Source organism: Camarhynchus parvulus, chromosome 4, assembly GCF_901933205.1.
Source record: "Camarhynchus parvulus chromosome 4, STF_HiC, whole genome shotgun sequence".
Lineage (NCBI taxonomy): Eukaryota > Metazoa > Chordata > Aves > Passeriformes > Thraupidae > Camarhynchus > Camarhynchus parvulus.
This window is the reverse complement of record NC_044574.1, coordinates 23,782,203-23,807,925: the sequence shown is the minus strand read 5'-3', so window position 1 is coordinate 23,807,925 and position 25,723 is coordinate 23,782,203. Positions and strand designations below refer to the sequence as shown.

Here is a 25,723-nt window from a genome sequence, read left to right as displayed (position 1 = left end):
CTGTGGCCACTGCTGACCCTACATTCCTGCAGTACCTCCAAGCAAAATGCTAAACATAGCTGGCATTCTTGAAATGGTAGGACAAAGCACTGCAGTGCACATCCAGGGCAGTCTTTGGGGAAAAAGCCCTGCTTCTTATTCTGTCTTAAAATCAATTTGGGCACACAGTGTTGAGAGATGAGATTCCTCTCACTGCGGTTATATTTGACTCCCCTTGGTTTCTTACTGACATGGATGGTTTTGCATAAATTGGAAAAAATTCAGTGTAATTCTCTGGAATTGAGGCCTTACATAAAACAAAGAGATGACAGGAGGTTTTAATTAGTAGCCAGAAATTATAGGGATCTAAGTGAAGTAAAGCAAAGCAATATTATTAGCTAGGAATTATTAGAGAATTTTGTTGCTTCTTTTTGGAGCATCTGGTGACAGCTGCTTAAATCAGGTCTGCTCTGAGATGGCATTCCTGTCTTTTAATGAAAGTGGTTTAGCAATGTACAGGCTCTTTTACTGAAGACTCAGTAAATATTGAAGTGAAATCTAAATTTCTGTGGTTTGACTTTCTAGTATTGACATGATGCATAAATATAACCATTTAGCTGCTTAATTAAGTGTGTGAGATGTCCTGTAGGAAAATTTCCTTTCAATTCAGGAGAAAATTAATTTAAAACCTTGTTGATTTAATACAGACATAGATGCTTCTCATGTGTTTTGTAAATAAGCTTATTTTAAAAATAAACAGAAACACAACACTTGTTAATAAAAATCTAGGTCTTAAAACCTTAGGAGTGGAGACCTTGGAAAGAACATAAATGAACATATTTTGGGCAAAGCAATGTAGGTAATAATTGTTCCACAGTATTACTGTTGCTCTTCTGTTAAATAAACCTCTTTTAAAGTGGTTGCCTTTTGGAAAAGCTTCCTGATCAGTATTGGATTCTTATTTTTTTATTTTATGAGTAAATGCCACATCAGACTTGTGAGCATGCATTGTAGCTCTTGGAGGTGTCATCATATATGAGCAGGAGTTGTTACTGAAAAATGCCTTTTTTTTTTTTAAAGTAAAATTGCTGATTGCAGTCTTAGGGCACGTGGTTGTTTGGATCTGATGATTTGTCTGCAATTGTTGGAAAAGATTTTTTCAAATAAATTAAGACTATGCTTGCATGTTTCAGGGTAGAATATGGCTCAGCTTAGAGGAATAAACTCTTGAAGCCAATGGGATGGTAAAGGAAAATTGGTAGAACTTTTGGTAAAGGTGTAGTTAATGCTGTTCTGCAGTTTGAGTCATATTGAGAACAGTGGGAACTCATTGGTCCATGCAGGAAGCAAATGCAGGATACAGGACCTGCTTCTCTGACATGGGAGTACCAAATTTCTTGTCATGTGACAGCCATTCTTTGAGATTTTTATTTGAGTAGTGGTTCTCTGGATCTTTCTATCTTCCCAATTTCTCTTGCCTGGAAAACATTTTTCCTGTTGCTTCTAGAATAATGAATTATTATTTTCTCAGGAGAAACTGCCGTATCTCTTCTGTCAGAGGCCTCAAGCTGGTTTAAAAAAATTAAAACCAGTAGAAGTAAATGTATTAGATAAGAGACTTTAGGCTCATAGGAGTTTTTAAGACAGTAAAATGGAAAAATGACCATGTTTTTTAAGATTATTGGAAAATTAATCTCATTCTTTTCATCAGGTGATGGCACCATTAATAGGGCTCCCTATCAGAGGTAGTGAATTGAGAAAATACTGCATAGCACTAGAACTGTAGTGTTAAGTGAAAAAACAACTGATAAAATATTTTTACTTCCTTAAGAGATCAAGCCTAGATAGTGAGTCAGCTCACCAGCAATGATGATTAATAAAGGAAAAAGCTAACCAAAGATTTTTTTCTGTTAACCACCAGTTCTTCTGAGCAACAAACAATTCCAAGTACTATTTGACCCTGTTTTGTTAAAAAAATGAACAAACCAAACAAAAAGCCAACCCAAAAGCCCCCAAACCCCAACAACTGTTATATTTGAGGTGATGGAGATAGAATTAAGGCAGAAACACTATTATAAGTAGCTATCAAACCTGTTCTATTGAGTATGTATGCAATGGTCTATTCCAAACCTTTCAAAGGCTTGCATAAGTTCTGTAAAAAAAAAGTGCTGTAATTTTTTTTTAAATTTTGGGGCAAAAAAGGGGCAGTAATATTTTTTTAAATTTTGTCCCACAGCAAACCAGAATGACAGAGAGGCTTGTAAGGAAGATGAGATGATCCCTTTTTACAACTGAGTGCATGCAGGCCAAAAAGTTTGGCATATGTTGCCCTGGTGTGCAGAATAAGTATGATTTCTGTTAGTACATGTTTAGTACCTGTTGTTGAAGCTAGAAATTCTTCATTGACTTTTAGCTAGCTTTGAAGCTGAGATTGTGCTGTTACAAGGTCTTGTAACAGCATCATTAAAGTTGATTATGACTGAAACTGGAGAGAGACATGAGCCTTTATTCTGTCTCCTTTTTTCTTTTTAGTGCAGTCATTTTAAGCATGGGCATTAATGAATGCAGTGTGCTCTCTTGCTGCATCAGCTTTCCTATACAGATTTTCTTGGGTATATGAAAATAATGTAAAAGAAATAGCATGCAACAACACAGATGTGAGACACAGATGTGCCCCTCTAATGGCATATTAAATCTGCAGATTGAGTGAGTGGGTGCCCAGGCTCAGGCAAAAGCTGTGTGAAGGCCAGGCGTGCTGGCAGAGTGGCTGAGTAAGCAGGATACTGAAAGGCAGAGTGTGCCAGAGAAGCCAGGCTGGCAGTGCCAAGTGCCTTGTGTCATGATATCTGTTATCTCTGTGCCTTGCCCTGGTGTGGTGGGTCTCATGGGTGCACTAAGATGAAGCACTTTGTTCTGTGCAGCGTAAGCTGTGCAAAGTACTGAAGAATATCAAGAAGGATACAGTGGTAATAGTATTCAGAATAGGAATTAATAACTTATGTGACTTACTGGGAGAGTTTGTGCCTAAAGCATAGGTGATAATGCCTTTTTAAGGAGGTGACTTGCAAATTCAGATTTTCTTTCAGCTTTGCAGTGTGCATTTAATAACCTGTCTTCATTCAGCCAGAGTTACAAGCGAAGGCTGAGTGTGGCTCTGTTTTAATTTATCTTAGTTTAGCTGATGCTTTGAGAAATTATTTTCTTAATGGTGAGAAAGTACATCTCTTGGGAAGTGTCAACAAAGGACTACCTTTTTGGGGAAACTGTTCCTGGTTTGTGAAGCTCTTGAGCTGAGCAGATGATGTAATATTTTGATGTGATCTTGTGAGAGGGTGCATTGCATTTCTGTGTCCCTATTTCTTCTGTAACTACTTGTCCTGGTTTGCTGGGTTTGACTTGTTAATGTAGATGCAGAACCTGAGGTGGAGAGAGAATTACTGAGGAGCATGCTTGCACCCTGGAGGGGGAAGGATGACTTAAGTTAAAATGCTGCCTCCATATCCCATGGGTATGTGGTGTGGTAGTGACTGGATCTCCTGCATTATTCATTGCCTCTAGCTTCTACTGTGCCGTGGGTGTTTATCACATGAATAGTTGTGCTGTGGGCTGCTGCAGAAGAGGTGTGTGTGTGACCTGAATACTCATCACCCACAGGTCTGTAAGTGACAGATAAAACCTGGTCTCAAGTATGGTGTGTCTGCTAAGTCAGATCATTCTAAGATGTTTTTCTCCCTAGCCAGCTTATGGAAGAGCATCTTCAGTTGTTTCTAACCCTCATGGTTGGTCTCTGTCACATATATTAGCTTTCATTCCTTCTTCAAAATATGATGCCTGCGTGAAAGTTTTTCCTAAAATATATTCGAAAATTGTTCAGCTAGTTGTGCTGCACCCCCTTGTGCTAAGAATAAGACTTTTTGAGAGAAGCTCCAGACTGCTTTGTTTTCAAATATTGATTCAAGTTTTTATTTCCACTTTTAAGGTTTTTAAAATTCTTTTTAACTCAGCTGCTGAAGTGTTTTCAAAGCATACTTATTTTGCTGCTGAAGTGCTATCATCAAATTGTGTGTTGGGCTTTTGTGAGCTCTAAAATTTGGGTCAGGGCAGATGAGGAAGCAGCAAATATGGCTTGATTGCTGGGGGGAAAATACGCTGCAGTGGTACTTGATTGAAGAGTTGCTGTTGAAGGATAATGCACCCGTGTTGATTGTGCTGTGCTTTTGGCATAACATCCTGAGCACTGTCAGCCTCAGCCCAGATGTTTGCTCAGACAGTTCTGCACTAGCAGGAATTGTCTGGTTCTCCTTGGGAGTCATGGTTGCAGTGATACTGAAAGCTGGAGAGGAGTGGACTTAGGGACAGAAAGGGGGATACAAGGCTTAGTTGTGCTGCTGGGATGATGCTCAGCACATTGCAAAGCTGCTTCAGGCAGGGCCCTGAAGTGCTGGAGCTGTGTTCTGGATGTTTCTAAGCTGTCCCTGTTCCAATGGCTTTTGCTTATGGGATGTATGTGTGCTGAGCCCTCACACCAGAGCAGCACATGTCTCTCTGGAACAGCTCCTTGCCCTGACTCGCTGGTTCACCCCTAGGAAGCTGAATTAGTCACTAGTGAAAATACCAATTCTCTCAGGCTGTAAGTGTAGGGTATTCCCGTGAAAGGTTCTAATGCTGAGCTAGTATGATTTGTGTGTAACTATAGTGGCAGAACACAATTCAGAGTGGGCTTTTTGGAGTGCACAATATGACAGGACCATGTGAACTGAAGCCAGTGCTGTGCACTGGGAGGCGTCAGCCAAGGCTGAAGATGAATTGTGCTTCAGTGTCACCCAGTGCTTTGATTTCTTCTGCTTTGGTGTCTGTGCAGCACAGTTCAGCAAACAATAAGACTTGAGAAAAGCAGTAAGTCATGCAGCCAGAGAACTGAAGTAATACCCTGGTGTTTGGGAGCAGTCACTGGCAATGTAAGGTCTGCATAAGTGTTTTGAGGGCAATGGTGAGGAGGATTTGCTAAAATGAAAATACAGTTTTGGGCCAGAGTGGCATAAATTTTTTAGTCCCACTCACACATGCCTCCTTCTGATCAAAACCTTAAAAGGAAGAACAAAACCCACATTTCAATAGTCTGCTTTGGGTATTTTTAAAGAAAAGAATCCCTAAAATGAAGGGAGGAGACCAGAGTATCCTTCATAAATATTGAGACTTTCCCTCCTCACAGTCTCCTCTGCAGTGACCCCTAGTCAGTCTTCATTGTGGGGAGCAGGGAGCCAAGGACACTTGCCCATGTCCCAGGAGGACCCCAGGCCTCCACCTGCCCTTTCCTGGAGGGTGTCCAGAATATGCTTTTTAACCTGGAGGGGGAGGAGAGGGACCCCTCCTGGCAATAGTGGAACACCAAATCTCTTCAGTTTCATTGGACTTGTCAGGTAAATAAAACAGTGCCATGTGTGTTTCATGTTTTATCCACTAGTTGTGAAAGAAACGCTTCTTCCTGACCTTCAAAAATTTGGGAATGTAAAACCATCTAAGTGATACAATTTTCCTTTTGGCCCCCTAGGGCAATAAGTGAATTAATGTGTTTGATGCTTCTTTCTCTGTATTTGGCAAAAACTACTGCCAGAGGTAGGATGCAGAGAAAGGTAGATGCTGAAAGTGTCAGGGAATTCTTGGGCAGCCTTCTCCACCCCATCTTCAATGAGTTTTTTAGCCATCATTATGTTATGTGAGTCCCCCATGGTTGTCAGGCTGTTTTGTTTGTGGTTTGTTTGTTTGTTTTTATACTTTTTATACTTAAGTTTTATACTTAAGACCCCAAGAAGCCTCATAAAAAAACGAAGCTCTTCTTCTCTCCTTTTGGAAACAAACCCCAGCAGCCCAGGTTCTTGGGGTGGTTGCATGAGGCTTACTGGGAGGCTGTCTGATGGACTGAAGTTAGACACTGTTAATGTACTTTTTATAAGGAAAGGGAAAAATATATCCCTAAAATAGATGGCCATACTGTACTTATTAATTATTGATGTTACATTGGATGACTTCTTTCTTCTATTAAGAAGTTGGAAGAAGAGGTGAATTTTAATGGAGGGGGTATGTAGGATCCTAGGATTGCTGTTTAAAAGACAATTTAAGGCAGAGCTCCCAGTCTGATAATGTGAATGTGGCATGTCTGCATGTCTGTGCATGCCTAGAGGAAGCTGCAATATGAAAACTGTCACGAGTTTTGTTCTGATACCTGTTCTGTTTAGTTCACTCAGCTCTGTATGATGAATTCTGTACACATGTAATAGCCTCAATCTCACACATGAGTTCATAACTGTGCTTCCAGTCTAAAAGTGCAGGAATTGTGAAGTCTGTAGTTATTTTTCCCAGAGCAACTGGATTCCTACAGACTTTTGCACCCTTTCATCCTGCCCAACAAACAGGTTTGCAATCCAATAGCAATATATAGCCTTTACTGTAATGGATACAGGAGGTGTGCTCCAGAGCTGTAGAATTCTTAGAATTTGTATTCCCTGATTCAAATAGATAGATTTATTTTCATATAGAATGAGCTTTCAATGTGAAGAAGTAGAATAGTATCTGCTGCTCTCCCTGGACAGAAATGCCACCCCCAGGTCCACTCTGGCTGCTCTTTTCTGCAGTCTGCCCATTGGGCAGGGGAGAAGAGTTGATGAATATTTTTGATTTTTTGTGTCAGTTTTTAGATGTGAGATTTAAGATTTAATATTTAAATCAGAGTTCCTCATTCAGCATCAACAGAAACATGTGAAGATCTTGCTGGTACAGGTTATTTTATTCTATAAGGACAAAAAGAAAAATACAATGCTATTGCTGAGCAACCCACCATTAATCTAGTGTGTGTGCTTCAGGAAAAGGAATTTCTCAAGTACAGAACTGATTTTGGTACTGAATGACTCCAGCTGAAATTTGGTGGTTGGATACTTGCCTCTTTTGTATTAACCTGAACTTTCAAGTCCCTTACTAATAACAAGGAATTGGAAAGGAGAGCTGTAAAACCAGCTACCTTCTTAGCTGTTAGCAGGAAGCCACCAGGCACAGGCTGCAGTGGGGAAGAAGGGAAAAGCTGCAGTGATTCCTAAGTTGGTAAATTCCTGCTAAACGTCAAGAAAGTAGATTTGGCCTGAGTTTAAATGTTACAAATCCATGGGGAGTCTGTCAGAAGTCTGTCTCTGTTTTGAGATATGTACAAAGGTATGTTTTGCTCTAGCTTCTCAGGAAGAGCAATAACTCTCACAAATTTTTTCTATGCTGACTGGTGTTTTCTGTTTGGTTTTATTATTTCTAGCTGAAATTCTGTAATGTGCTCAAGATCAAGTTTCGCACTGGCTTCTGTGACATCACTTCTTTCTTAGGCTAGGTGAAGACAGGATTGCAGGTCTGTGTCCTATGGAAATCCAAATACCCAGAAATCCCATTTCAAATACGTGTAGCTATCACCTCATTTTTGCAAAAGAAGAAAATAAGGACCATTTAACTTCTGAAACTTGCACCTATTATTGCCTCAACCAATCAGTTGTTTATTTCAGTAATGGTAATGCTATTTTACTATTTTGTCATCTGTGGGCGTTAAACATTTGCTAATTACTTCTCTACTAAGGGTATCAGTGCCTGCATGTCATTGCATTTCAATTTGCTGCTTTTAATAAAGCCCTAAATGAGTTATTGCTGCTTGCATAGGTTTGGGAGGCTGAGCTGGCTCCACTGTTGGCTGTCTGAGCCTTTCTTGAAATATGAGGATTTATAAACAGGATGAAAAAAGATTCCTCTCTTCATTTTTAAGTCTGCCAATTTTCAAGGCAGGCAATGTGATAAAAATGTGGGTGGAGAAGTGGACATTTTCATCAGGATTCAGAGGAAAGGAAAAATACTCAGGGTGGTGGATTCTCAACTGGGAAATAGAAAATGTTGGGTGTGTGGCAGCACAGTTTCAGGAATTTATGCCATCAGTGTTAAGGTCCTATTTGGTCAGAGGTCAAATATCTGTTGATGAAACTTTGTTTTGCAATTTTCTGTTTGGTGTTTTGTTGAAGAGGCTGGTCATTCCTACCTTTGAGACCTGTATTTTGTATTTCAGGCTTTCCTCTGATCTCAGAACTGGCAGCTGACCTTATCTTGGTTTGTGTCAAAAAATTGTCTCCTTTCAGGAGTAAAAGGTTTTGAGTTTGAGATTATTTTATTATCTTGGAGCTTATTGAATTGATTACTGTTTCAGTTGCAGTTACTCTAGGCATGGTTTAGAACAGGTTTGATATATGGGATGAAAACAATTAATTTTAAAAATGCCACTGCCATGACAGACAGATGCATCTTTTTGATTATGTTGGGAAGAAATTCTTTTAAATTATTTGGAAAAGCTGCCATGTGTGCTCAACCTGTGAAGAAGTTTGGGGTCTCAGCACTTGACCCAGAAAGTTTTGTTTCTATAAGCCCATGTATCTCAGCAGGAACTTGCAGGTTTATTGGCTTTCCTGGTAGGAAGGTGTTAAAAACACGTGTGTTTTCTTTCTCTCTCTCTCTTTTTTTTCCCCTCTCTTGAATACTGAAATCTGATCATCTGATACAGAAGTGCACAAATGTGCTAAATTGGGTTAGAATATTAGTTTAATGAGCATTGATATGTTTTCTTACTGAAGAACTTTTTTTAAAAGTAAAATTTATTATTGAAAATAAAGTATGTTTGCTTAATTAAAAAAAAAGTTTTATATTTTAAAATTACTTTTTATCTAGCGTAAAAAAGTTCTATTTCCAACTTTCAAAGGACAAATATATTTTTTAGCAAGAATGTATTTAGCTCTCTTAAATGATCTGTTTTGTCTCAGCACTTTCTAGGATTTATAGTTCTTGGATTTCTGTTAGAACAAAGAAAACTATAAACCTCTCTTTAAAATGGAATATAATTTGGCTTGATTTAGCCTGGCTTTTGCTTTAATAAAGAAAAAATATTATATAAGCTCTACAGCAGATGAGATTTGTATCTTTGGTCTTGCATATTTATTTTTTCCACGTGGGGGAACAAACAAAGTTGAACACCACCCTGAATCCTGGAACACAGTTTGACTGACAGATATGTTGCTGCTGTTGGAGCATCTTTTGATGGGAGGATAATCTCATTGTGTGAGGTTTTATATATATTTTAGTATATTTTGGCATTTGGTACTGAAAAATACATGTATATTTTTCAGTACCAAATGCCACAGCATTGATGTAACCACTTGCCAGGGGTGAAATGACTCTGATGCAATGTACAGACATTGCAAAAATAAATTATATACTTGATGTCTACTGAATGCACATATAATTGAAAACATGATTTTTTTATGAACTTATTGTTTACTGAGCACTTCTTGCTGCTTTTTCATAACTTGGGCTCATGTCTATCATCTGGATTAATTTTCTTCATGACATTCAGTGTTTGTGCAGGGGAAAACTGCAGCTCTGTGTTACAGTGTGGAGAGAGAGAATTTAAAATGTGCTTTGCAATGTCTCTCTTACATACCTGAGCTGCCATGGTCTGGCAGCAGGTAGTGACCCCTGCTAGGTTTGGGAGGATCCCTGCCCTGCAATGCCTGGATCCTCTGTTCTGCTTTTACTTCTCCTGTGTGCGCGTTGTAGGACGTGGATGGCTTTAAGGATGTAAACTGAAGGTGGCTGCGTGGGTTACTCAGTCATTTGTCAGTGCTCCTCTGATTCCCAGGCTCCTGCTGCTTCTTCTGGTATCCTGCAGCTTTGCAAGCTCAGTAGTTTTCATTAATGCCTCTTGACTCTTCATAAATGAAAATATATATTTGGTTTTGTTTTGCAGCTTGCCTGATTTCTGCAGTGACCTCAGAGGGTGCTGGTGCTCCAGAACTTGGTGCTCTTGTACACAACAAGCTGGGAAGAGTAAGTAACCATCCTCCATGTCTGGGGATCCTCTAGGGTGGGGACACTCTTTCTGAACCTTTCATGTCTCACATCTTAAAGTTAGCTGAAGTTTGAGCACTGAGACTGGAGGTACCTGTGTTTCTATGCAGCACTTACATTGTTTATCATGACATTCATGAACAGTGGCAGTCCAGTTCTTCTAGTACTCCAGCAAGAGTTCTTGGTGTATCCATTTTTCCAGATTAGCTGTACTGTAACTTGCTCTGCCACCTCATGTGGGAAAAGCTGTACTCAGCAGAGGTGTTTCACAGCAGTGCTGTTCCTCTGTGGTGTCAGTAACTCTGTTAATGCAGACACCTGCTGGATATCAGTGTTCTGTGCAGCCTCCTGTGATGTATCCATGTGGCTCTCTGTGGGTCTGGGAGTGGGAGGGAGGCCCACAGCCACAGAGCTTTGTGACTCCAGCTGAGGCTGTGTGTGTGGAGAGATGATCTGCTGTCATGCTCCCCAGCAGCATCTGAGGCCATGGCTTTCCCTTCCTTCTCACATGAATTAACCAGGCTGGGGATGTATTTCCCAGTACCTGGTGAGCCAGCAGGATTTCTCATCTTCTGAAATAAGGTATGTGAGAAGTCTGGAACTGTCTGCCCATGAAGCAGCTGCTGTTAGCTGGATGACCTGGGCTAAGCATGTCTCTTGGTCTGTGCTATACAAGTAGTTGTACTGACAAGAGCCCTGTGGAGAGACTGCTCTCTTTGCTGATAGAGGCAGGAAGTTTTTTCCATCACTATTGCCTTTCCAAGTTTCTGAAATGCAGCAGCACCCTTCTGGGCTTTTGCTGATGTGATCCTTACAAGAGTTTTACTTGGTACAGTCCTAATGGATGGAGGTGACCTGGCAGAGCCCTGTGGAGTAGTGGTGAAATGCTACAATAGAAAACCTAGCTGTGCTTGGAAAGCTTCTCACAGAAAGCAAGAGCACAGTGACATCTCTAACTTCAGAAGAAATAAGTACCTTCTTATTTAGAAATACTGTTTTTACCAAACAGTCAGCTTTGAAAAATACTTTTCGTGGATCTTTATGTAAATGAGGTTCAGACTGTATGTCTGAAATATTGCCCTCTTGGTTCAGGCTTTATGGGGAGATCTGTGTTACCCAGTGATGACTGCTTTGATTGTGTAATGCCTTTGCACTCCCACAGCTCCTTAGCTTGCCAGGCTTCCTTCTGGCACACAGCCCAACCTGCTGCAGCCCCAGAGGCTCAGAGCACCACAGTTCTTCTTTTTAATGGGCAACATTACTTCTAACTTAACAAATCCTTACCAATGAGCAAGTAAAATTGAGATCACTAGCTGATACCAGTTCAGATAGCTGCACTGAGTGAATGAGGTTAACTATATTTTTAACAAACTTGCAAGTGCTAAAGACAGTCCTTTCCTTTGTGTTAAAATATATACGTAGTTATGCACAGAATGTCCTGATGTTTTCTGTTACTGTTTGGTGAACAAAATCTGCACTAAGATAGTACAGAATAAATGTAAAAGGCATGTGTGCTTTACTGGGAGAGTATGTATTGTCTGTCAGGGGACCATGAATGTTTTCAATTCAGCTTGCTCTATGTGATCTGGCTGCAGAAGTACTGAGAGGCTAAATTTCAGAAAAATATGCTTTTGATGAGTTAGGGTCTGTATCATAAAACATTAGGAAATTCGTTCAAGTGATTGACAGTGATGGTATCCTCCAGAACAGAGTGGGAAATAATAGCATCCATCCCCACATGGTGTATGGGAACCTCAGCTAAACAGGTGGGTGGCGCAGTACCTGGAAAGGATGACCAAGAAAAAGAAAAGCCCTCCAGAAGGACTTCTCAATTAAGGAGAAGAGGGAAAGCATTCAAATCAAAGGTTGTTAGGAGAGGAGTTAGAAGCACAAAGGCAGCCAGAAAGTGGACAGGACAGAGAAGTGCAAGCAAGAATGTCTGCATGCAACAAGAATTTCAGTACCGAGAATTTGTTGGAAGGAGGAATGATGGAGTTGCTAGACTTTTTGGGCAGGACAGGACTTCCCAGATATCTGAGCAGGTCAGGTCCAAGTGTGATAAAACCACAGGAAATGCAGCAGGGCTGGAGTGCAGGCAGACATCCTCTTATCTGTGGGACTGTTCTTGTCTTTCCAGATTCTGGAACACTTTAATCCTGCACCAGCCAGCAGAGGTGATGGGGGAGAGAGTTGTTTGGGAAGCAGGGTGGCTCTGCCTCAGCAAAGGCAGGTGAGGGGGACAGCATAACCTCCTTGGTGTGAGCACTGCCAGGCAAAACTGGAAGCATGGATGAGGTAAATGAACTTAGGGAAATTACTCTTAGGTAAATGAAGACTTGGGAAAAAATGTTCCTGAAATGAAAATACCTATTTTTAAAAACTGTTGGTAGTTATTAGATGAAACTGATGGTTAGGAATTGTTGGTTACCTCCAAAAAGGTCAAACATGCAAGGACACAAGAGATGTGGCTAGTAGACAACACTGTGCTTTCTCCAAGAAGCAGTTTGATGTGAGAGATCCATGTCCAATAGCTGTTCCTAGTACAGAAAATGAAAGTGCTGTCTCTGTAGGTGTCTCCAGAAATCAGCAGCACAACTTCCTAATGGCCTGGCTGGCACTTTGCTTGCTTGTTTGAATTGTGTTTTGCTACTGTTGTCCAACAAGTAATGCTGCCAGTCACTACTTTGAATGCAGACAAAGTGAAAAACAATAAACTTGCATTATATATGCAAATATGTACACAAAATCTGTGTGTGTATATTGAATTGTGATTTCTTAAAATGAGCCATCTACCAGTCTTACAGACTGATTTTTAAATTTCTCCCCCCTAGATTAGCCTCTTTCAGTGTCTGAACCCTTTGCTGTAATGGATCTGTTTTGTATAGGACCTGTGGCCTGTAGGTGCTTTTAAAGCAATGCATAGCATTCCTCTTACCCATTCCTTAGCAGACCTATTTCCTGATATTCAAAGCAAGACTTGGAAGGTAGGATTGTGGTGTTTGTCAGAATATCACAGAGTGCTGGAGTGTGATTTCTTGAGTAGCTGTCCCCTGAGAAACATCATGCAATAACCTTTTCTTTCCCCACACTGTGTGCAGCTGTTCCTTGCCAGTGTTGAGTGATGTAGTCAGTCACACTTGGATGACTTCTGTAGCTCATTTGCAGTCATCTCCTTTTTTTATATGCTTTTTCTTGGGTATGTGAGGGTAGGTTGTACAACAGTCTGTTGTATGAGATTATGGCAGCTAATATGGATGTGCCTATATTTGTGTTTGAGCACAAATGCATTTATAGCAAATGTTGCTTCTAGAGAACCAGGGAAGATCAAGGAGTCAGCTGACCTCATAAGCAGCAGCATGTGTGAAAAAATAAATTTGGGTGAAACAAAACATAGCTTTAATGGCCATTATTAGTATGGAGATTGGACTATGATTTTATTTTTTTTCTGAAACAAAAGGGAATTCAAGGAAACTGGATTCTGTGTGCCAGCTGTATAGACAGAACTCTTGGTTTAACTCACTCATTGGAAAAAAACAAGTCACAAAGACTACCAGAATTTAGTTTGTCTTTTGGGGTTTTTTTCTTAGTACCAAAACATGAATACAAGTTAAATGAAACTTCTATGTAGCAGTCATAAAACCTGAGAAATGTGGAAGAGTTGTAAGAAAAGCTCTGTAAAGAAAATGGCTTAGGAAGATGACAGTCTCAGTTGAAAGTCATGTATTCTTTCCAAGATTATGTGTGTCCAAATTCTGTGTGATGATGAGTATCTGGTAGCTCTGTCACCACAGCTCTTAAATGTGACTTGGCCTGAGGTGAAGCTTTCAGGAGCTCCCTGGGTATCAGATATGCAGTGCTGGTGCTCAGGTTTTGTTTCTATGGTTCTCTGTAACTGCTGCAGAGTGGAGATGGCCACCTGAAAGGAATCAGTAAAGATTATCAGGAAGAATAATTTAAAAAAAAAAGCTTTAGGTAGAGCTGTATCAAATTTTTCCTTGAAGAGAAGCCATAAGGCTGTATGTCTAGTTGTGTCTATGTAGTTTTAAATTCAACTATAAAGATGGAAAAATCACCTTAAAACATTTTAAAGCAATTTTGCAGTATAATAATAAGCAAATAACCACAAAAAGCTGTTCAGAAACACATTTGTTACAAAACAAATGTGAACCAACAGGTTAAAAACTAATATGAAGACTTGATCCAACTTATCAGGTACATTCAGGTTTAACTCAGGTTTATGTGGAGTTGTGGATATCTAAGTTGTGTACAGTTAAAAATAAACCCAAATCCAAACCTGTACATGCATGATATGGGGATTTTTCAAAAGCAACGTTTGAGAACTTCCATTTTGTTTATCAGTCTCATGGATGCATATATGGAAAATAGGGGCTAGTTTTCAGATACTTTAGCTATGGGATTTGGGTACCAACAAGGTTGGTCACATTCCTGTAAGAGTTCTCTGAGCTTGCTGAAGAGCAGAAATTCCCCCAAGGTTCAGCTCTGTGAGCGGATGTGTTTAAAGAAAGGGGAGGTTGCTTTGGCTAGTCTGAACCACAAAAGATGGTTCTTAAGGAAAAACAAAACTAAACAAAAACCAGCAAACAACAACACAGAAAAACCCCAAAACCAAACCCAAGCAGCGTCTTTATTTGTCTTGATCTGGGTATGTCCTCTCTGGTACATACAACCCAATATTACTGTTCTTTTGTGGAGCACTTTAACTTCACTTTCTGTCTGACACTTGCTTCCTAATTGGCTTTTGATAGTTAGCTTTAATCCACCTTGTAAATCTTTGAAGTTCACATTTTATGTAGTAACTGGTGAAGCCTTTGCTATAATGAGAATCTATGTTGTCTTTTCCTGTGAGATTTATGGAGTTTTTAAATGTGATATTTAAAAATGGTCAAACCTTTTGGGTCCTGACCTCTACAAAGAGTGGTTTGCTCCCAGTGGGCACACTACCTGAGGAAGACCATACTGTACTTTATTTCAGCTGTTTGAGAGCATGATTGTACAGTTTGGGAGTCTTAATTTTTATTTGTCAGGATTTTTTCTTATGGTATGGTGCAAAGGCCCCCCTCAATACAGTGGTGCTAGGTACTGAAGGAGAAGCCTGTCTCAACTGTAGATATTTGATATAATTTAGTGAGATTGCTTTGGGAAAGTGTATACCTTTTAGAAAGACAACAATGCATTTATGAAAAATGAATAATTTTGCAGCTCCATACATACTGACCAAACTCTTTCACAAGCTATGGAAAAGAATGATAAATACTGTCTTCTTGTTAACAGTCTGTTTTCCCCTCAGTAATTTTCTTTTCTAACCCTTGCACAGCTTAAGACTGTTCTGTTGTATTTTGTTATGAATTTGGTCCATCTAGGGTGAGGAGAGACTTAATTTTTTTCACCTAATAAATATGTATTTTTAGTTTTATTCCTATAAAACAGGAAAAGGGAAGCAGCCATCTGCAGGCTTGTTCCTTGCACAACTTTACAATGAGTTGAGCTAGTAGACCATCAAAAAAACTTGTGAAGGTCTGTTTGACCCATGGCAAGGAGTTGTTCCATATTGTCCTGCAAAAGAAATGTAGGGATTTTTGTATGAATGTTAATTTTACTGCATGCCACTTACTTTTCTTCTTAACAACCAGAATTCTTTTGGTGGCAAGAGAGTACTGTCTCATTGATTCACTGAACTTTCCCCATTGAGGGGAGCTGAGCAGGACATGGTTTGTCAGCACTGATTTGGAAAGCAATGGAGATCTTTACCTGTTGTTTGGGCTGTCAGGTGTGCAGCCTTATAGGTGTCTATTCAGAAGTAATCTACAAAGGCTGTGTAGCAATGTTATGCAATTGCACCTAAAGTAATTTTAAGCTCAGGCTGCCATGGTCCTGTTCTTTCCACTTGCTCTCACTAGCTACCAATACTTGTGCAGCCACCATCACCCGTTTCAGGAGCCTAATCTGGCTGAAAATATGTCCCTATATGGAGTTTTCAGCTGTGTTGCCTCCCAGACCAGCTCACCAGAGAATTGCATGGATGCCAGTATATATAAAAGGCTTATCTAATTCAGGAATAAGCTAGCATTGTGTTCAGTAAGGGAACTGACATACCTGAAGATTTGGGGAGATCTCCCACTTTCAGTGCAGTGCTATTTTGTCTATGTCCTGATATTTCTCTTTATTTCCTGGATAGAACAAGTTTGTGCTTGCAACTGCAGCCTGAGACATTAAAAATCCTTAATGAATAAGGAAAAACACTCCTCAGAATTTGCTGCTTTTCCTGGTGTTTCAAGCAAGGGAATAAATGCAATAAGAGTAAATGTATCTTAACAAATGATGTGGTTAACATTCAATATATACTGATAGACATCTGGGAATTTGTAGGTTATTCAGGTAAACTAGGAGAAAGGTAAAGCTGAAAAGCAACTGAAAGTCATATTTTGGTACAAAATCCTACACCAAAGAAAAAAACAATGGAACTTGGTTTTAGAATAAAACATTTTATACTGGTGATATGACAGCTTCAGTAGCACTTCAATTAAAACTTTGGATTTGTTATTCCACACTGACTGTAAGATGTGCCATGCAATTTTTTGTTTGCTTAGGGTTTTGATGGTGCAAGAAAATTGATACAAGGGTATAATAACCTGCATTCCTGTGAAAACACTGCTGGATAGAACAGAACAAAGCAGTCAGTGTTATGTAGCAAGGATAAATTTTGCTTCTATAGTAAACAGTTCATAAATGATTGCTTAATGATTGCTTCACAGAATTTAAGACAAACATTGTTTTTAAATCTCACCTACTGGCTATCTCTATTAAAAGCCAACAGCAAGCTCTTTCTTGCAGTGTTTGTTGTTCTCTGTAATGGACCAAAAGAAGCTACTGTATGACCTGAGGTTTCTTTGTATCTCAAAATTTATGTGTGCTTATTAATGGAGTCCAGCCACCAATAATAAATTTGTGCTGCGTGTATAGCACAACAGTTCATCTCCTCTGACATCATGACTGAATAATTTATAGATGTAGTTATCCTGGAATTTGTAGGGATCATTAGCATTTTAATGAAAAAGATACAGCTGTTGTACTAAATCTTCACTTGTTTTTTCTTCTCCCTCAGTAAGAACTTGGATCTGCGCTTTGGGAGCAGCTGCCAGAGTGGGAATGTGCTGAGGGGCACTATGGGCAGGCGCTACCCAGGGGCTCACTATCGGCCAAGCAGCTCATGTACGTATGCACTCTCTCATTTAGTTGTTGCTTTATTGCTTTCCAAGGCTGCTAAGCCTATACATTTTGAAATTGTATTTATAAAGAATGCTGACTTATTGTAATCGATGCCAGCCCTTGTGTGTGTGTACCCAAATGGTAAGTATATTGATTTATGTTTAAACTGCAAAGGTATTTCTAGAACTTTAAAAAGTGGCTTGCTGTGTGACTTGACCAGATCTACTGCAATGTGCTGTGGTTTGTGTCCAACTTCATTTATTATAGAGTTCTAGGGTTAGCTGCTATTCCTCTTCCCATCTATCCAAGCTTTTAATACCAGATACGTTCAAATTAACAAGCTACTTGAGCTCAACCTAAAATGTCACTGTGTACTGTAGCTTCAATTGCTTACAACTACAGCTAACATCCCCAGTTCAGATTATTTATATTCTTGAGTTCAATATTATTCAATATTATTGTTTTTTTCCTCTGAATTTTATCCTATTGAATTGTATTACATCATCCCTTACTGGAGTTTGTCTTCTGTAGAAGTACAAACAGGGAGCTCCTAGAATTTTATCACGTCCCTCCTTCTATCAGCACCCACACTGCAGTGGTTCCACAGTGCAGACAAAGGGAGTGAGCTGATGTGACCTCCCTGGAGAGCTGTGGGGTAGCACCCCAACTCCAGAAGTCTACTGCTGGTTCTCGTGCACTTTCTCTTGATCCCTCAGGCTACTGAGGTGAAGTTGTGGTAGAGTAACTTTTGTATTCACTCCTCCTTCTGCTGTAGCAATAGAACACCATCCCACAAGGCTTTTCTTGGCATCAAAGCCAGTTTGATAAGCTCTCACTTCTGTAACATTCTTCCTGTTCCTTAAAAGACTTGTTTAAAATCCCCAACCACTTCAGGCATCTGGCTCCACACATACTTGCGTTGGCTGATTCAAGTGGTAAACTGCAGTGAGAGCTGACAGCTGTGGCAGGACAGGGACTTCTGTGGTGGCTTTGGCATTGGACATGAGGAACTGCATGGTGAGATCCTGCATTTAGAACCTGACATTTGGGGTTTTGCCTAACCACAGGGCTAAACCCTAGGAAGCAGTAAAGCGTGATTACTTTCTGCTGCAGACTAATCATAGATATCATAAGGATGCACGTTAAAATGGTGCATAAGAGCCAGCTGAGATAATGTGTCCAAAGACTTGTTTGAGGGATATTGTCTATACCACAATGGAGGAAATAAATGGTTGTTACAGTTTTGACAGATCTTTGGTGGTCCAGTGCTGGAGTACTGAGGTGGACTGATCTGTTTGAATCACTGGACATTAGTTCTGGGCACTAGCTGTCAAACGTGGCCTCTCGGAGTACTGTCGGACACGATATTCACATCCCATGCCCAGGCTTAAAGCTCGGATGTTTAAAAAATTCTAGTGTAGACGTATCTAATCAAGTCCATTCCTGCTTAGAGAGAACAACTGATAGGCATTACATTCTTACCAGGAGAGCCTGAAATGCTGTTCCTGTTGTCTAGTTGAACAGTTTTAGGCATGAAGAAGTAGAATTGTTTACCTGGGGAAAGGCTGGGGTTCCCATCATCTGCCAGGGCCAAAACTTGTATCAGAATCAATTGGCACCAGAACTCCCTCAGTCTGAGGACAGAGATATCAAAACACCTATTTCATGACTGCTTTGTGCTTTTGTCAAGCTAAGTTTCCCCTTTCCTTAACCTGTCAAGGTTTCTAAGCCAGGAAACTTTCTTTGTTTTTTGATTTTGTTACTGTATAATTTGTGTAGCTTCCTGGTGCTTAACATAACATGTTTTGGACATCCAGCAATAATGGTATTGAAATTGCCCAGTATTTGGGAAATGTGGATCATAATGCAATCTCAGATAACAGATTAGATCTTGATGGAAATGCTGATAAAACACAGGATTTTGTATTTGTGTTCTTTGCGTAAATAATGATTAATTGCACCATCTCAGTTATTGTATTTCATGTTTGCAGTTGTTGCAATCTTAATGTTGTGCATCAAGGGCTTGGTGCTGCCTTAAGCTTTAGTCCCTGACTTTACCTTCTGTCTGTACATATACCTATACCTAAGTAAATCTATGAAGGGAAGAATTTGCTCTGTGTGGAGTATAGCAGCTGTATTGCCTTTTAGGTGGTAAGGTAACATTTCATCCATTTATGGCATTGACTGTTTTGTTGAAGGATTTCGTAAATTTATTGGATAGAATAATGTATGGTCCTATGAGAATAACAAAGGGTTTTATAGTCGTGGAAACACATAACACTTTAAATAGAAAATGGCTTATTTGAAGCCCAATGCTAGGAAGTGTGTTTCCTTTACAGGTGCTGAAGGTATAAAAACTAGCAAGGTGTTTAAATTGTCAAATGGAGAGCTGTGAATTTAACAGGTGCCTGCAGGTTTAGACTTTTAAATAGTGTAATTAGAGAGCAATGATCTCCCTTGATTATTGTCAGCAAGCAAAACAGTCTTAGATGTGTCTCTGGCATTGTCCAATGTTGCTTGTGCTGATTGAACAGTCCCTCATGTGCTATTTTGTTGGGTTTTCTTTCTTTTCTGTATTTTCCTCATGAAAACAGACTAAGGATGGATGTACAGTCTCCACCTACTGAGAAGCTAGGTTTTGTAAGCAGATTTCTTTCATTAATTTCTCCTGAGCTTTTTTATTTATATTTTTCTAATTCTTGGTCACAAACTCCACTTTTCTGCATTGGCTGCAGCACCTCTTGTGAAAATATGGTTCTGTTTGTGGTGTTTAGGAAGACTCAAATTCTGTTTCATACTAAATTTTTTTCTGTGCACAAAGAGTTTTGTATGTCTGGAAAAAACCTTTTTAAAGGGCTTGTCCACGCATATCCTGTCCACAGCATAAAAACTCATTTATTTTTGTTAGTTGTAGACTTTTGCACGGCATTGAAATCTGACCAAGTGTTTTGAAGGGTTTGACTCTAGTGCCTTCCTGCTGGCATTCAATGTTCCCAAAGGGCTTAAACAACAGGAGCAACAACAACAACAATAATAATAGTAATAGAAATAATAACAAAAATTAAAAATGCAGAGTTTTCTTAGTCTGCTTTAAATAAATAAAAAAGTCCACTTTTTCAGAGGACATTGGAAGTGAGGAATATGTGGGTGGTAGTTTTCAGCGCTTGCTGACCTTTGGAGTGTTCAGGGGTGGAGGCTCAGTCCTGCAGTGGCACATCAGCTTTCACTGGAAGGAAGGGACCTGCTTGCACCTGGAACTCTAAGACCAGCCCTCTCTGCCCACAGACAGCAGTGCCACGTGTCCCACTCTAAAGTCAGCCTCTTAATTTGTGGCAGGCAGAGGTGGATTTTGGGATTTTTGACCGATTAGTGACTCAAACTAAAGTCCATATGGAATGATTTTTTTGTGCGATTCTGCAATATAATTATTAGAGCTGACTCAGAAACTTCTGCTGGAGGGTGACTGTTTTGTCCCAAGCAAACTTTTTTTGGGAAATGCCATTTTTCTGAAGCATCATAAATCAAGAATGACAATGAAAGGAAATATTCCTCATGAGATGGCTCTCCCCTGGACTGCAGATGGGAGAGGTTTGAGTCTTGGTTCTTCATGATCATCTGCTTCATGATAAAGCTGTTCTTATAAAGAATTCAAAGTGCTTGAGGGCAGAAAGAGCAGGGTTGATTTTATAAACTTAGGTTTTGATTTCCCTTGAGGAACACTCAAATTTCTGCTCTGCCTCTGTCTCTGTCAGCTTCCCAAGGAATGCCCAACTGTGCTTTTCATTGCACTGAGCTTGCAAGGGAGCTGTTGTTTCATGAAACTGCTGGAAAATCTTAGCTTCACTGCAGTGAGACAAAGAAATAAATGTGAGAATGCTGACATTATAAATAGCAGCAAACCCCTGAATGAGCCCCAAACTTCCAGTCTTGCAGCCAGTGCTGACAATTACATTGCTATCATTAGCGCAAGATGAGTTGGTGTAAAAATGTATCATGGTGTGGCTCTGTGGGCTTGGAGCTGCTCCTAGAATAACAGAGTACTGACTCAAAGAGGCACCTAACCCCAAGGAGGAGGAGTGTGTGCAGTGTGCAACTCTTGGTAGAAGCATCGGTAAAATTCTACATCTGCGAAATCCTGCCCTGTATCTCCTGACCTTTTCTTTCCAGCCAAAGACATCTTGGTGTAAATGAGATTCAAGCTTTAGCACTGCTCAGATCATGCTTGGGCCGGTGACACTTTTCTGTAAAGTGTCTTTAAGAGCTCCACATAAATAGCTGAGGAGAAGGCAGGAATACAGATGACTGATGGAGTGGAAATTGTGGAAGTACACAATGACACGTGTTGCTCTCTTTGTTAAAGTCTCTCTGGTTTCTGCCTTTCCTAGGAAGCTGTGTGGCATAAGAACTTCATCTTCCTCTTGAGTGATCCTGCTGAAGCTCTAAAGCAGGCGCTCTTGTTGGCGCTGACTCGGAGCCTGTGAATGAAAAGCTTTCTTGAGGGACTGGGTAGTGCTCTGAATGCCTATCATTACTTATGCATTTGTTTCTTAGCATGATTAAATAGTAGCCCTATCTCAGGATCCTGACAGGTCAATTTCTTCTTTCCTTCTAATTCCACTTGGGGTTGCATATGGTCATGGAGAGCCACCATGGTCACAGGTTTGCACCATGTCCCCTTTCACAGAAAATCTAGTTCATTTGGTATTCGATACCTTGTGGGCATCTGTGAGTTTGTAGATAAGAAAGAAGAACAGAGATTTTTGGCTAGCATGTCAAGAACTCAAGATTCCATGTTGTAGTTCAGGCCAGTAATACTGGTAGTTTGTTCTGTTCCACAGCCAAGTTTGTTGAAACTGAATCTGCTTTCAGCCACAGTTCAATGTAATTAATATAAATGCCTTTAAGTGCAGCTACTTTTCTGTTATGTTCTGCTTCCACTTTATTATGGATTGATCTGCTTAGTTTATGGGGGACCATAAAGCAAGTACGATAGTTTGATTTCATTTTCGAGTATGTGGTTTGTTTTGTACATGAGCACTATGGACAGAGCCTTCTCAGGGAGCTCTACTGGCTGCATCAGTATGTTGTATGTTCAGAAACATTTAGAAATATTGTATGTTGGATGTTTAGAAATATTTCTGATTCATCCCATTGAAGTTTGGTTGAAGAAAACACACAGGTTTGCAGGGAACTTCCAGCCTTGCTGAGATGTTTGTGTAATGAGCCTTATTTTAGTTCAACCTTTGATGAAAAAAACAGATGGGAAACATAGAGACCTTTTTTGGTTTGATATACCTGAGCTCTGTTCCTTTACTGGAGGCAAGGAATTAATGGGTAGGACACATTAGTCCAATTTTCAGGTAGTTTAGCAGATATAGTTAAAAGTGCACATATATACTAACCTTACCTAGGTGAGATACAGAATGTTTTTAATGTGCATGGAACACAAACAATCTTTTCAACATGCAAAATCTTAATTTGCTTTTCTTGAGAGCCCTCATAGTCTCATTGTGCAAAAGCTGGCACTCTAGTGCTCTTTTCTGTGTCCCAGTCTTGGGCTTTTTATTTTTACTCACTGGTCTAACTAAGTGGTTACTAGCTTACTGTTAGCAATTTGATATTATTTTCAAATATTTAGGAATTAATGAAATTAGATGTGTTCTTTATATTGATACTTTGAATAGAAACATACTTTTATTCTTTATTTCCATATAGATTATTTTCCATTTTTTAATTTCCAAATTTTTATCTCTAAAGCCTAATCTGATACTACAAGTATCAAGTATAACTTTACAGTAAAGAAAAATATTTTGCTGTAGAATGCTCTTTCAAATGTGTTCTAAGATCTCAACTATGAGGCAGTAAAAATAGGTGGCTCAAAACTATTGCTACCAGTCTGAGTAATCTGAGGATAAAAACATTTCTGGATAACCTTGTTTGATAAAAGTTTAATGTATAACTAGCCATAAATTTGTAATAGGTGCTTCAGAGGGCAGATGAGGGTGTGGCAGGTGAAATCATGATGCCAGCCCATCCGAAATTGAAAATAAATTAGTTTAAAAAGGGAAACTGAAATGTCTTTATTTATGTGCATGCAGTTAGTTGTTCTTGGAGAAGCAGATTGTGCTCAGGAGTATGCAGTCTTGTTTCTGGGCTTTGCAGGAACAGGGAGTGTTTGTGAGCTCCAAATAGCAGGGCCACAGACAAGGTGTGTGGGAGGTGGTTGCTGATAATAATCTGTTGAATTTTTTTTTCCCAACACAGCATCTGTGCTGGAACCTTAACCATTCCACCTGACAGGGTCTCAGTTAACATTCTACCTACTTCTCTAACTAGTACTGTGACCTGTGCTTTGTGTCCTTCCTGCTTTTGGTGTCTGTGTCACCTGATCAAAGAGCTTGGGATTGGTCCAGTGCTGTTTCAGACAGCTGGAAAGCTGGTCCTGGACCTTGTGGGTTTCCTTAAGCCTGGTAAGGAATAGATCATCTTTTGAGTGACTCTGTTTCCTGATTTAGAAACTGATCAATGTTAAATTTATGTGGAGCTGAAAAATCCCTGGTTTGAAATCAGTCTGAATCAGTCAAAGTAATTTTATGTGTGAAATCTGTGGCCCTTGATTCCTTTTCAAGGATATGCATAGGCTGCCTGTCCTACAAAACATTTTGGCTACATTTTTTCACTGAGACAGCTTATCCTAACTTTCTGTTTCATATGACATTTTGCTTTAATTTTGGTTTTTCTCATCAGCTTTGATTACACACTGTTTACCTTCAGGCTTGGTGAGAGTTATTTTTGGATGGCACTTGAGATTAAAGCTGCAGAATACAGAAGTCCTTCTTGCCTCATTGGTCATCTCAATTACAGAAATTCAGGTTACAATTTCTGAGTTTGTGTTTCTGTTTAAGGAGAATGATGTTTATGCTTGTGCCCTGTGTTAGCACTTACATTAAAGTAAGGATATTTGCAAATTAGCAGATAAGTCCGAGGTGTGATCTTTATTTAGAGATTGAATAATTTACATGACAATTAAAAAAAGTAGAATTTTAGGGCTCTGCAGTTTAATTTAAACAATGGGATTTGAAACAATTACAACCATTTACTTAGCAAATGTTGCTGTGAACTTATAGATCCAATGATGACAGGTCTTGTTATCTGTGCTCACAAGTAGATAGCAGATAAAAGACACTCCATCTTCTTGCTGTGACAACACTGGTTTTGTCTACCAGACTGTTCCATTCTACACACAGGGGAAAATCTAATTAAAGGGAGAGAATTTAATTTGGAAAAGACTTAGCATGCCATCTTGTTTTTTTCCCTCATAAATGCAGGATTAGTCTTTATGGCGTGTCATGGCAATACCTTATATAAATGAAAAATTGCTCTTTCTTTCTTAAAGCGGTTACTCTTGATTTAAGAGTACTGTGGTAGCACAAGATGACCCATGTTCTCTGCAATATAAAGTTTCAGTCAGGTAGTCAAATATACACTGATTATTTAGATGTATCTCTCTTAATAAAAGAAAAGTAGGTCAACAGTGGATTTAGCCAGTCTCTTCTTGTCATGAATATTTTTTATTTTTTATTATTTTTTCTTTTTTCTTTGTATCTGTTAGAATCTGATTCTGAGAAGCATCTTGTCTTGGATTTTTTCTGGATGAGGAGTTTAACTGGCTTTGTGCAAAGGGGGAAGGAAAAAAATGGTAAATGAGAAGGCATATTCAACTTGAGTGCTACAACTCATTGAGGATCTGAAGTTTTTTATCCTCAATTACACCACATAAAGACAGATCAGCTTTATGGATTCTCATTAGTAAGAGCACCACTAGAACAGGAACAGCACTGCTGCTAGGCTGTTGCAGTTGGTTGGCAGTATGATTAGCTCTAAAAGGGGGAATGTCATTATTGTGGCAGCAGGGACTGGCAGGGTGCCTCTTGGGGATGGAGGAGCCAGGACAGAAAGCTGTTACCAGATGGTGATTTCAGTAGGACTAGGTGAAGCAGGAAATAGCTGGAAATGGGAGAAGCTGCATTTAGCAATCAGGTTGAAGTGGCAGTTTTATTCTGATGTGAGCACTGATCCAGGGTGGAGTAGAGAGGGCAGCAGTGATTACCTGCTTGGGCAGTAGTGTTGTATTTGATGGTCTGGAGAGGTCCTTCCCACCCTCAGCAACTCAGAGATGTGTGTGGAGTCATCTGCAGACAGATTTGAGAGTACCATGTGTAAGGTGCTGGCAGCCCTGCTCCTTTCCTGCTCTTGCATTCCCCAAGCTGCTCTGCCCACCATCATAATTCGCTTTTTTGGCTTTGCTGAGCTTTCTCTTTCCAGCTTCCAAGCTCAGTCCAGCTAAGATGGCACTGCCAGAGGGAGCAGCAAGAAGAAAATCATTGGCTGTAGTCTCTGATCTACCACAGCACTTCATTTGAATATTTTCTTTCCTTTTCCATTCTGAAAGTGTTAGGTGTTGACTGGAATTTGTGTTGATATATAGGTAAGAAGAATCAGATGACATTTGATACTAAGAAAGCTCCTAGTCTCAATTCTCATTTTAGCTAATAATGTAAATCTGGACTTTATTAGGATGCTTTTGGCTGACATCTGTTTA

At 39.7% G+C, this 25,723-nt stretch overlaps 1 protein-coding gene across 11 annotated transcripts in view; it reads left to right on the top strand.

Annotated features, from left to right (window-relative positions):
* The window catches only part of APBB2 (amyloid beta precursor protein binding family B member 2), a 164,358-nt gene that overhangs the window by 44,626 nt on the left and 94,009 nt on the right, over positions 1–25,723 (top strand). For 7 of the 11 annotated variants that reach the window (XM_030947703.1, XM_030947710.1, XM_030947707.1 and 4 more), the window contains exons 2-3: positions 9,794–9,873; positions 17,018–17,124. In XM_030947703.1, coding sequence (XP_030803563.1) covers positions 17,079–17,124 — 46 coding nt within the window. In that variant the 5' untranslated portion in view covers positions 9,794–9,873; positions 17,018–17,078. Of the gene's footprint in view, positions 1–9,793; positions 9,874–11,658; positions 12,190–17,017; positions 17,125–25,723 lie in introns of those variants that run through there. The other 4 variants (XM_030947700.1, XM_030947702.1, XM_030947699.1 and 1 more) reach the window with 3 other exon arrangements.